At 25.3% G+C, this 12763-nt stretch overlaps 1 protein-coding gene across 4 annotated transcripts in view; it reads left to right on the plus strand.

Annotated features, from left to right (window-relative positions):
• LOC132936014 (serine/threonine-protein kinase Genghis Khan) overlaps positions 1-12483 on the plus strand; it is a 34024-nt gene extending 21541 nt beyond the window's left edge. Inside the window, exons 19-32 of one of the 4 annotated variants that reach the window (XM_061002670.1) lie at positions 1231-1409; positions 1481-1685; positions 1751-2037; positions 2109-2255; positions 2326-2461; positions 2555-2808; positions 4619-4799; positions 4866-5054; positions 5136-5321; positions 5397-5644; positions 5710-5794; positions 6233-6352; positions 6820-6983; positions 7047-12483. In XM_061002670.1, coding sequence (XP_060858653.1) covers positions 1231-1409; positions 1481-1685; positions 1751-2037; positions 2109-2255; positions 2326-2461; positions 2555-2808; positions 4619-4799; positions 4866-5054; positions 5136-5321; positions 5397-5644; positions 5710-5794; positions 6233-6352; positions 6820-6983; positions 7047-7157 — 2492 coding nt within the window. In that variant the 3' untranslated portion in view covers positions 7158-12483. The remainder of the gene's footprint in view (positions 1-1230; positions 1410-1480; positions 1686-1750; positions 2038-2108; positions 2256-2325; positions 2462-2554; positions 2809-4618; positions 4800-4865; positions 5055-5135; positions 5322-5396; positions 5645-5709; positions 5795-6232; positions 6353-6819; positions 6984-7046) is intronic. The other 3 variants (XM_061002672.1, XM_061002671.1, XM_061002673.1) reach the window with 3 other exon arrangements.
• Positions 12484-12763: the final 280 nt, after the last annotated feature.

The raw sequence follows: 12763 nt of genomic DNA on the forward strand, positions 1-12763 counted from the left end.
TCCCCTTACACAACATCAACAGAAAGAGACAATGATTTTTAGCTCATTGAACTATTCTACTTAAAAATATAGTACTCATATTTAAATATTTAGTATTATTTATAAATGATAAAACATTATATATATATATAATTAAAGGTGTTTAACATTTTAATTTATTGATACTTTGGTCGTAGGCTTATTATATTAATAATAATTGTTTAACGTTTATAACTGCATTGAGTTATCTTTGATATATCTATGCAGTAACAATTATATTAACTATAACCATTAAAATAATTTGTTTTATTTAATTAGGCAAGTTGCCTTTGTTTATTGGAATATCGAGTTGTGTTTGGGGGCTCGTGATTATCTTGTTTCAATACTATTTCTGACTAGAACTTCTTTTCTCAATAGGTTTGTAATGTTTAGATTAATGTGTGAAATCATCTTGCTGTTAACCTTAACCTAACTGTTTTATTAACACTACTAGAAGTTTGAAGGAGGTAACCTAATTATTTATTGAGACATTCATGTTTATGTTTAATTTATGTAATATTTTAATTTAAGTTATTATTGCTAGAATTGTGTATAATATGTGTTAAGTTGTAGTGTGATTACTGATAAGATGCAGTGTAGTGTGTATACATTTTATGTAAGTACCTAATCACCGTTTGATGAAATAGTAGTTATAATAAAACAACAAATAAATTAGATGATAATAAAAGTAAATATAGATTGATTAATTTTTATATTTATCTAATGTACATGCAATAGCATCACTTCTGCTGTTATATAGTTTAATTTATGTAAGAGTACTCTATAAATAAATTTATTGAATAATATATTTTTATTTTATATTTACTGTTTAAAACAATTTAACAAATAAAAAAAAAATTAACTTTATTATTAGTACATACATATACTTTTAATAATTTGTCAATAAATAAAATATCCTAAACATTTTAAATATTAAAACACAAGTTTCTAATTAAAATATTTAATTAAAAAAAATCTGAATGTTCAACCTTTAAACTAAAATATTTGTAAATTTGTTATAGAATTTTATATCCATATATAATTCAATTCACATTAAATACTATATTATCCTTATAGAGCTATAAAATAATTGTATGTTTAAGTTTTTAGTTACTGTGTTAATTAAATATGTTTTAATTTTTACTAAATCTAGTTTATAATTACAATGTTGGTATTTATTATTTTTAGTGATTATAATTACATTTTTTACAGTTTTAGGTCAATCGTCATGTTCACCGCTATCCTATTTAGATCACTTTTTAAATGAATCTGCAACTGGAAATAGTAATAAATCTAATTTAAATGATAGTATTGATAGTTATGACAGAAGTTTTGATGATAATAAAGCACTGTCAATTAGAAAGTCTAGTTTTTCAGATTTCAATAACACAGTCAGTGGCTTTTATTATTATTTAATATTAATATTTCTTATGTTTTTTATTGATTAATATTTTTATTTTAGAATCCAAACAGTTTAATTTCTGAAAAAGGAAAATGTCATCAGTTTGTTGTTCGAACTTTTTCTTCTCCAACCAAATGTAATCATTGCACATCATTGATGGTTGGCCTTGTTCGACAAGGTGTAATATGTGAGGTGTGTGGATTTGTGTGCCACACAATTTGTTCAGACAAAGTGCCATTGCTTTGTCCAGTACCACCTGATCAAAGTATTTATCTACATTTTGATTAAATTTATAAAAAAAATATATTAAATATGCAATTATTATTTTAGCAAAACGACCATTAGGAATAGATCCCACACGTGGTATAGGTACTGCTTATGAAGGTTATGTCAAAGTGCCAAGATCTGGTGGTGTTAAAAAAGGATGGGTGAGACAATTTGTGGTAGTGTGCGATTTCAAATTATTCCTGTATGACATTTCGCAAGATCGAAATGCTTTACCTGCAGTAACTGTATCTCAAGTGTTAGATATGCGTGATCCGGAATTTGCCGTTTCTTCAGTTAGAGAATCTGATGTTATTCATGCGGGAAAAAAGGATATCCCTTGTATCTTTCGTGTATGTGTTTCGTCAATCTTTGAATTGTTTATAAATCCATTGTTTGATTTTTAATTTGTTAATTTTTCTAGATAACTACTTCGCTTTTAGACCCACCTGGAGTCAAAAATCAAACATTAATGTTAGCTGACACAGAAAGTGAAAAAAATAAGTGGATCGTCGCTTTAAGTGAATTGCATAGAATATTGAAAAGGAATAATTTACCCAATACGACGGTAGTAAGAGTTCAAATAATATTGCTTTAGTTTAAGTTTTTATCTAAAATAGTTATTGTTCTTATTAATTTAGATATTTAAAGCAAAAGAACTCGTGGATAATACAATTTCAATTACCAAAAATGCCATGGCTAGTGCTATAATTGATCCCGATCGCTTAGTAATAGGAACAGAAGATGGTTTGTACTGTATAGATTTGGATCAATTAGGTGTGTATTGTCTTATGAATATAAATTTATTTTATTTTACTTTACGACTTAAAAATTTACCATTTTACATAACTTCTGTTAATTCTACACTAGAAATCGCAAAAATTGGAGAAGCAAAGAAAATTTTCCAAATAGATTATATACCAGAAGAACAGCTTATTGTTGTGTTATCTGGTAAACAAAGACAAGTTCGTTTAATCCCTGTGCGTGCTTTAGATGGAGATGATGTTGAATGGGTAAAAGTAGTTGAAAGTAAAGGTTGTATCACATTCTGCACAGGATTGATGAAGAAATATCCTGGAATGACAAATCTTCAGTATTGTTTATGTGTAGCGGTAAAACGACAGGTAAATTGAAGAAATTCTTAAGAAGACGCTATACCCGCATGCCTTGACTCTGTCTTTCTAACATAACATAGCTAAGTATATGTTAAGAAGAATCCATTTTACTCTGTTATTTTTAATATTCGAGTGAATTGAACTATTATCAAATTTTAAGGTTAAAATATTTTCTAAGCACCTTGTAAGTTTTTATATTTTAATTTTAAAGCAAATTATAAGTAATTTAAAGTTAAAAATATTATTTAATGTATCTTACCTTGTATATTATTTCTCATATATATATAAAAATGATTGTGCGTTTCTTAGTAATTGGTTATTTCAGAACCACAAAAGCATAATATGTTAGTGCTCCTATTGGTTTTTCTATGTTGGAACCTTTGTCTGATTATGTGATATATTTTGGCACACGGATCAAATTTGTTGGTTTCTAAAAATCAAGTATTTTTTTTTTTATATATTTAGGATTGTTATGAGTTACAGAAAATAATATAGTTATTATGGCAACTAGAAATCTATATATATATGAAAGACAAAATATATTTGTACCCATACACCTCCTGTGTCCTTTATGCATTTCTAAACTGTTCATCATATTGCGATGAAATTTGGTACAGAGCATGGCTTAAATATACAAGGTTATTCCACATAGCTACACAGCCTATATTGTTATCAAACAAAAATAAAATGCAGCGTAAGAGTACAGTTCATATATTAGTATATAATATAGTATAGCCAGTATAGGTCGTCCCCTTATGCTGCCATTTTAATTCCTTATCGTGATAATGATATAGTGGGGGTACTATCGCAATAACCTTGTATATTTAAACCATGGTACAGCGATAGATTAGATTTTGGGGAAAAAGATAGTTTACATTTTGTCGCAAAAAAAAAGTAAATAAGTTCTCAAACAGACATTTTGAGATTATTATTATTATTATTATTATTATTATTATTATATGTCTACAAATGGTTGCTATTGGTTTTAATTATAGTAATTAATACGATAAGGCCATGTATTTTAATACAGAATGTATTGAGTTCGAACCACGGTTTTGATAGACCAATTTTTTGCATTTTTTGATACTTAAAAGTTAAATTATACACTTACGTATGCACCACGTGGTGTCCGTGATTTATCTGGTAATATACTTCTCACAATATAATAGTCACAAAAACCTAGCAATAGCAACGCATTTCCGTGTCAGTTAGTAACTTATAAAATAGAAATTAGACTTTTATGTTATCTATGTATATAAAAGATAATGTACATAACATAAAATACTCCACAAATGTTGAGGAAAATTTTAAAGATATTGCGAAAGTTTAGAAAGTTGGAACCATGTTCAAAAATAAACCAAGTGTTATTATTCAACCCATTGCCGATCTCGAATTAATTGACAATTCGAGGTAAACCGACACCAATTTTCCCATGAACTGCTGAAGGACACTAAAACTGATTTATATATTATAGCGCTATATTTTATATTTGTTAATTTTTCCTTGGTGAAGTCTGGTTATTCAGCTAGTATATTAATATCATATTATTATTATTATATTCATTACTTTTTATTTTTCGATATTATTTAATGACATTTTTTTTGCAATTCTAAAATGCTCACAACTTATTTTAAAATTAAAATATATAAAAAAGCTTACGAGATGCACCTGATAATATTATTACCTTTCAATTTAACAATAAGTATGCAGTAAAATTTGCTATGTTAAGTGTTAGTAAAACTGAGTCAACTAACTATGTGAGCATGGCGTCCTCTTACGTATGTTAAAATAAATTAAAATCTATTAATTTACATTGTAGAATACTTCTCAGGTGATTATTTATGAGGTAACTAGGACTAAACTGAGGCATAGGCGACTCAGAGAAATAATGCTACCATCTCAAGCACAAAGTTTAACTGTATTTACTGATGGACGGTTATGTGTCGGCTACCATTCTGGCTTCAGTGTATACCATATAACTGGAGATCATCATCCAATCTGTAATATTATTTTTTTTCTGCTTTAGTAAAAATGTTCACACATAATAATGTTATTTGGTTTCACAGCTTTGGTACACCCGGATAATCACATGATGGGTTTCTTATCATACTCTGCAATGGATGCTATCAAAGCAATTGAACTTCCTAGGGGAGAATTTCTACTCATCTTCCAATCTTTAGGTATTTTTGTAGATTCTCAAGGTCGGAAATCAAGAGACAGAGAAATCATGTATCCTAGTGATCTTATTGATGCGAGTAAGCTGTGTTTTTTTTTACACCATAATTAATATAATATTATGTATACTATATACTAAACTTGTTTTTGAATTTCCATAGGTTATTGTGATGGTCATTTATTGATATACAGTGAAACCCATATAAATATATTTAATGCTGATAGCGGTGATTGGATTCAGACTTTGAACTTAAGAAATTCCCATCCTATTAATAATACTGGTTCATTAACTGTGTGTTATATTGATGATTTACCATGTATAATATACTTGTCTAATGTACACCAAAGTATGCAAAAAAAAAAAATATAAGTAATTTTTTTCCAATTTGTAAAATTGACTATTATTATTATTATTATCATAGGAGAACTAATCAATATCAGATGGAGAGATATATCTGGTAGTATGTCAATCCCACGTACCAGAAGAAGGTTTTCAATGCGTGAAGGCCAAAAAGCAATTCGAGGACCTGATCGTAGGTCAAAAATAATATCAGCTCCTACTAATTTTAACCATATAAGTCATATGGGACCAGGAGATGGCATACAAATTCAAAGATTGCTTGATTTACCTACAACAGTTGAGACAGCAGATTCTATGCCTCCAACTAAAGTAATAGTTACATAATATTTAATAATAATAATGTCAATGGTATAAAAAAGTATATTTACTTCTAGCCTCTTCAACCATTTACTTCAACAACTAGTAAGCATTCATTTCAAATTTCAAGAAGTCCGTCACAGCAACATTCTACATTAAGTGGTAATTATTTTTTTAAATGTATAAACTTAATGAGTAATTATTAATGAAGGTTTTGATATCCAATAAGTAAAAATTGCAAAAGATTTCAATAATAATATACTATTAAATTAAAAATAATATTAAATCCAAATAAATAAAATAATACAAATATTGAAATAATTATACATTTGTATTAAAGAAGGTTGGTCAAGTTTATTAGAATAATATGTAGTGAACATATTATAATACATTTAATTTTGCCATTTATCTATAAAAATAATTCAACATGAAGAGTTTTTAAATTTGTATAAAAATGTTAAACATAAAACCTAAATAACGAAACTTTTGTTTAGTAATACAAATTACAGTACATTTTGTATTTTAATCATCAACTAAGTATAAAATGGATTTAATAAACAATATGATTGTATTTATTACAATTAAAATATTGTAATTTAGACAAGTTCAAAATGGCAAGAGCAAAATATGGGATTGACATGACTCGTCAGTCGCCTGAAGAAAGTAAAAATTTAATATTACGGTCAGATATTAATAAAACTATTTATCATCCAATTGTTGGTAAGCTTGGCATGATTTACTATGTAGTTGTATGGACTATTGTAACATTTAATAGTATGTGTAGCAAACATTATGAATCTAACTAACCATGAACTAAGATTTTTAACAATTTATGTCAATATTAGATTTTAATTAAATTGTTGTAAAATTAATCATAAATATTGTTTTTAATTGTTTCTAATTTAAATAAAATATAGAATTTAAGTTAATATCAGTATTAATTTATTAAAAATTATTCCCTAAGTCACACCTAATATAAGTCATATTATAAAATAACAATATAATTATTTTAAAGTAATCTACATATTATTAACTACCTATTTAAGAATTCTTAAATTATTCACAATAATTATCATATTTTAATGAACTAAACTGAAATATTTTGTTTTAATGCACGTGTTAAATAAAAATAAAGTTAATTATTTTAAAGAAAATATAGTAATATTTTATTTTGTATTTTATTTTAGGATCAACTGCAAAAAGATCATACATTAAAAAGAAAACAATACTCCCACCAAGAACACCAGAATCTTTTGGTTCTAATTATTCACATCATCATTCAGATACAGATCTACCACCAAATATGTCTCATTCGTTAAATCGCAGCATATCATCTTTAAATGAATATAAAGTAAGTGATCATGATAATCATACATTATTATTGTTACATAGTTATAACTAACATTTTTAATAGGATCATCAGATTGGTAGCTCAAGGCATTCTGTAGCTTCAAACAACAGTAGTAATACCAGTACTCCACCGAGTCCAAATCGTGAGCATGGATCATCTAGTTATGATAGTTAAATGTATTATACATGTTTTTTATCAATATGATAGGTTAAACTATTATAGGTATAATGTGTTATTTAATAATACTTTAGTGCATTAACACGTAAATAAAACTGTTGATGAATATCAAAAATCACTAATAATAGTATGATCAATATTTTTAAATTATTAACATGCAAAAATTTATGATGAAGTAACATTTAAGGATCTCTTTTTTCTTTCTATTTCTTTTTCTAGTTTGCATTTTTTGAATTTAATGAATTACTTAAAAAGAAAAATAATATTAATATCTATTTATTTTATTTACGTATATAATCGAAGTATTTATATTAAAAAAAATTAGGATTTTTTATTGTATGCCATTTTACAACAATCATTTTTTTATAATATCAAGTTTTAAATTCACAAAATAATTTTGAACATAAATGAAACATTTTTAAGTTCATTAAACATTCATAATTATCTTGAATGTTATTTGGAATTAATAAGAGTCCAATTTAGATTCTTTAAGAATAAGAAAATAACATTTCACTATGTTCTATATATTATTAAACAATTCTGGTCATAAATTTTGATTGATTTTGCATTTATTTTTCATCTATTTTTAGATGCTCATCTTAAATCTAGTCTTGAATTTTCTAGTTTCTAATCTTTTTTAAACTGTTATTTCTTTCATGCTGTTCATTTTCATCATTAACACATTGATGGACATACACATTTTGTAGACTTTGTTCACCCTGTATAAAACTAGATAGTGCTATAGCATTAAACATTTTATAGAATTTTTTTTTATGATCCATGAATGTTACTTGTTTAGCATGTGCATTTTTTTTATATATATTACATGTTTAACATTAAGGTCTTTTGCTAGAATAGTGAAAAATTTTTACATTTGTCACCATTGACATAATTTCAATTTAGCAGCTTGCTATAGTCCTATAAGCCTATTTGTCATTGAGTTGGTGATTTTAAATAATTTCAATATTTGCACAACAGCAATAAAATAGACATTTGTTATTTTCGGTTTTAATATATAATATTTACCATCTTTCAAGAATAACTAAAATCCAGTAGACTGTTCTTTGGGGGTACAGACATTTACCTAAAACTCAGCACACGCTTATGTAGTTAAGATGCGCCCAACTATTATTTGAATTAACTTAAGTTTCATTTTGTGAAACAATAACGATCACTTGATCAATGTTTTATTTATCTCCATCAATGTGTCATTTATACGTATATTTTTACTCTATTATAAAAATCCCAGACAGCAATTAAAAACTATTATATTTATTTTTAATTTCCATATTATTTTTAAAGTGTTATAATTTTCTCACTGCTGTGTGGGATACTTTTTAAATCTATTTAATTAACTAATATTTATGCTTATAATTAATTAGTAATTACAATTACACAATATGTTAAATATTTAAATGACCAGTGTTCAAAGGATGATTTGTTTATTATGTTGTTTCATAAATCAACATAGATAAAAAAAAGATACAATTCACTATTAATGGTTAATTAACAATAAATAAATATATATATTTTTTTAATTGACAACATTTATTGTTGTAAACTAAAATGCATTTAATGTTGTAACTATTAAAAGTTATATATTATAAGTACTATTTTATATATTTTCAATAGTGAAAAAAATATATTAAACCTTTGTTATCTTTGTGGGTTCAAGAGATTTTGCGATTAATTTTATATAGATTTTTTTCACCAAGTTGATTGATAAATAATCAAATAATCCACATTAATTATACAAAACAATAAAAAAGCATTATTTTTCTTTTTATATTTTAATTTTAAAGTAAATGATGAGCAATTTTAGTTTTATAATTTTACATACTTTAAAATTAGAATATAAATAAAAAAATTATGAGGAAACACTGATAAAATTCTTACTTTTAAATGTATTAATAGGTAAATTAAAATTAACAACACAAAATGCTAAACTAAAATTGGCTATATTGTATGTCTATAAACTAAAATTATTAATACATTAATTGCTTATGAATGAAATCAAATTGAAAATAAATTATAGAATATCATAATCACTAAAAGACCTTAATATTTTTATACTAATGGTCCTTGAACACTTGTCATTACAATAATTGGCATTTGTTGTAAAAATCGTCATTTTGCTCATTTCTATTTGTTATTATGTGTAAAACCCAGTGAATGAACAAACAAATTTGTTTTTTTTGTACAAATAACTCAATTAATTTTTTATTTGTAATTAAATTAAGAATATTTGGAATGGTCAGGTATTAGTGTCTTTCTGATATTAATTTAATTGCTTCATTTGTTTTATGTAATTTATTCAACTAAAAACTAAAGATAATTATTTTTTTTATCTAATTTTAGAACATTCTTTATTATAGTTTATTCTTAATTTTACAAAGCATTTTGTTTAATGTATCATAATGTTGATAAGTATTTCATTTTACATTGTATGTTAATTAAGTAAAACTAACAAGTTATAGTTTAATGCGGTTTTGTTCTTATGCCAAATAAATACTTATTAAATTACTATGTTATATTAAAACATATTCAGAAAGACACTTTCTTTGATCATATTTTGTGTACAGGGTTACTTATTAAGTACATTATTAAGAAAAACTAAGTACCTAACAGGAAGGAAATATTTTTGAAACTGTATGACACCATTTTAAAATTCAAGTTAACAAATACCTACTATTTATCTAGATATAACTTTTTTAATTTAATTTACAGTAAAACATTGATTTTTTCCAAACGGAAACCATTTATAGTAACTTGTCCAAATTTCTGGAACAGAATTAACCTATGAAACAAATCTTAACAATTTCATTATTTGAGATCCTTGGGATCAGTGTATCCCAGCGGTTCTTAACCTGTGGTTCATGGCCCCTGGGGGTCTATGATGTTGGGGTCCGCGGCAGCATCAACACATACCATATGTCAATAAGTGACATGAGTGCATTATTACAAAATTGTTGGTTTATTTTTTTTTTTCATATATAATATGTAATTTCTACACCAAATAATTGTATTATTAAGTTATCAGTTTTCCTTGTTCTTATAAAATGTACATGCGTACAGCACTGTAGTCTCAGGTAGTCTTAGAGATTTACTGCCACTAAGTGCAGTTGATCGATCTTACTCAATTATACTTTTAAATTACATTTTTATAAAAAAATTAATTGTAATAAAAATAACTATAAATGTGTACATTTTGTTATGTCTACTTATGTAATTTCTAATATAAAATAATTATTATAATTTTGGTTATGATAACATGAGATGTTTTGTAAAAAAAAGGTATAAAAAAAAATTTCGTAAGGGAGTCCGCGATTTCTAAAAATCTTTCATCAGGCGTCCGTGATCCACAAAAAGTTAAGAACCGTTGGTGTATCCAGCATATTACTGTATCAGTGGCACCGAAGTGTTTGAAATATACTGATATTGTACATCAAGGGGCCCCTCATCATTCCCACTTTTTTTAATTTAACAATCAGATTCAATCAAAGCACCAACATAATGCAATGTTTAATCATTTACTTAAACAATTTAACTTAAGTTCTGGGTCCACAGAAGGATCCCCTGCAGTACCCTATGGTTGCTCTCCCCTCATCTAAAAAATCTACTATGACATATATGTCATAGATAAATTAAGTGATCGGCACCACTGCACGGTATCATGTTCATTGTTAAAAAAATGTTTCAACTTTTTGAATGAAAATTAGCAGCACTACTAAAAAAACAGTCTTTTTCACTACATAATAAATAGTTAAATTAACTTGACACTTATGAAAAAAACCTTTATAACATCTTATTTTGTGAATAATTCAATTTTAATTTTTTCGAATTCGTATTCAGTATTAGAAGTGATAAATAAAGTTAGGGGGACAAAGTTTCTTTGCCATTTAGTACCTTTGAAAAACACTTGTCTGCATTTGTCTCAATTATCAATATTCTACTGCATCTTATTAGCAACTATATTATTTACAGTGCTCACAAATAGTTAAAATATAACATTATATGCCTAATCTTAATTTTTAACTAAATAGGATTTGGATTATAATTATTTCTAATTTTTTTTACCTTATGTAGTATTATATTCTGATTCTATATCTCGTTCTATTTATGTTTGTCATTAATTTATTCATTATAAAGTTTATCCAACATATCAAATTGTATGCTCTAGACAAAAAAAAATATTAATTATTACATTTGTATAAGGTATTTTAATTTCAGTCTTGACCTCAATATTTTAGTGCTTTTTTTCCACATTTTCTTTTTTGATCTTAAACTTTAGAGTTTAATACAAACCATAATAAATAAAATAATTGTATAACAAACAAAAATAAAAAAATAAAGTTAATAAAAAAAACCCGATAATTAATATCTAATGTTAAAGAATGTTGCATTATACATGTACAGTTCATACACCGTTTCAATTATATGATATTTATTAGTGATACAAATACATTTTATGATGACATTTACTATGTGCCCTTTACACACAGAACATTTTTTAGATTAGCTTAATCAAAATATAGGAATAAATAACATCTTTTATACATTGTATGTAGACATTAAAAGTAATTAACAATTAATAAATATTTGATAAATCAGTTTTGTATTAAAATAGTATTTAACTACTTATACTAAGATGTTTGCAGATAATTTTTTGAATATATATATATATATATATATATATATTTTGATTTATTAATATTTTAATCTATAATTGGATTTATTCTAATTAAACACTAACACATTGACAATAAAATTTTCATATTAACTATTATTGTGCAATTTATTTGCATGTTTTATATATATTACATGAATATGAATGTAACTTTATTTTATGAATTGACATTTGTTTAGAGGTTTTCAATTTCTACTTTTTCACAATTCTAGTCTTAAAAACCATTTAATTACTGTACAAAATAATATTACCTAAGATTTTGTCGTGGTTCGGGTTTATGATTTAACAATCATTTTATTGAATGATTTTATTAAATCAACTATTTTATATAATAAAATTAGTATTACTAATATCGGAATTAATTAGTTTATACATTGACACTATTATATGCTCGTTTTATAATTTAGTATTTAGATTGATTATTTTAATAAAATTGTTTATTGCTATACTCTATTTAGAATAAGATAGATACTAGGAGGCCGATTTATATGTGTCCCGAATGCCGAACCAAGTGGTTGACTTGATCTTCTTCATTTTCTTCAGTACTTTTCTTATTCTGAGTAGAGTATAGAAATATCCGAATATTGATTACATTTGTATGTACAAAATATACCATGAATAAAATGTACTAAAATATTTTGTTTGTTATTTTTTTGATGTTTTATTATTTCAATCAAAATTGCTTTTTTGTTAAAGTTCTTAAAATTTTAACAATAGGTACTTAATCTATAATTGATTCATTGATACACTTCATAATAACTATTTATTTTGCTTTTGGTATGAGTCTTCAACTTTGTGAACAGTATATTGTGTATTGTGTAAACTTGTAAGTTTTAAGTACCAAATTAGCTCAATTAGGATGGAGCTTACCAGTATTTAGAAGCAGTTAGATTTACTGCTAATAATAGCATATTAA

This window comes from Metopolophium dirhodum, chromosome 1, assembly GCF_019925205.1.
Source record: "Metopolophium dirhodum isolate CAU chromosome 1, ASM1992520v1, whole genome shotgun sequence".
Classification (NCBI taxonomy): Eukaryota; Metazoa; Arthropoda; class Insecta; order Hemiptera; family Aphididae; genus Metopolophium; species Metopolophium dirhodum.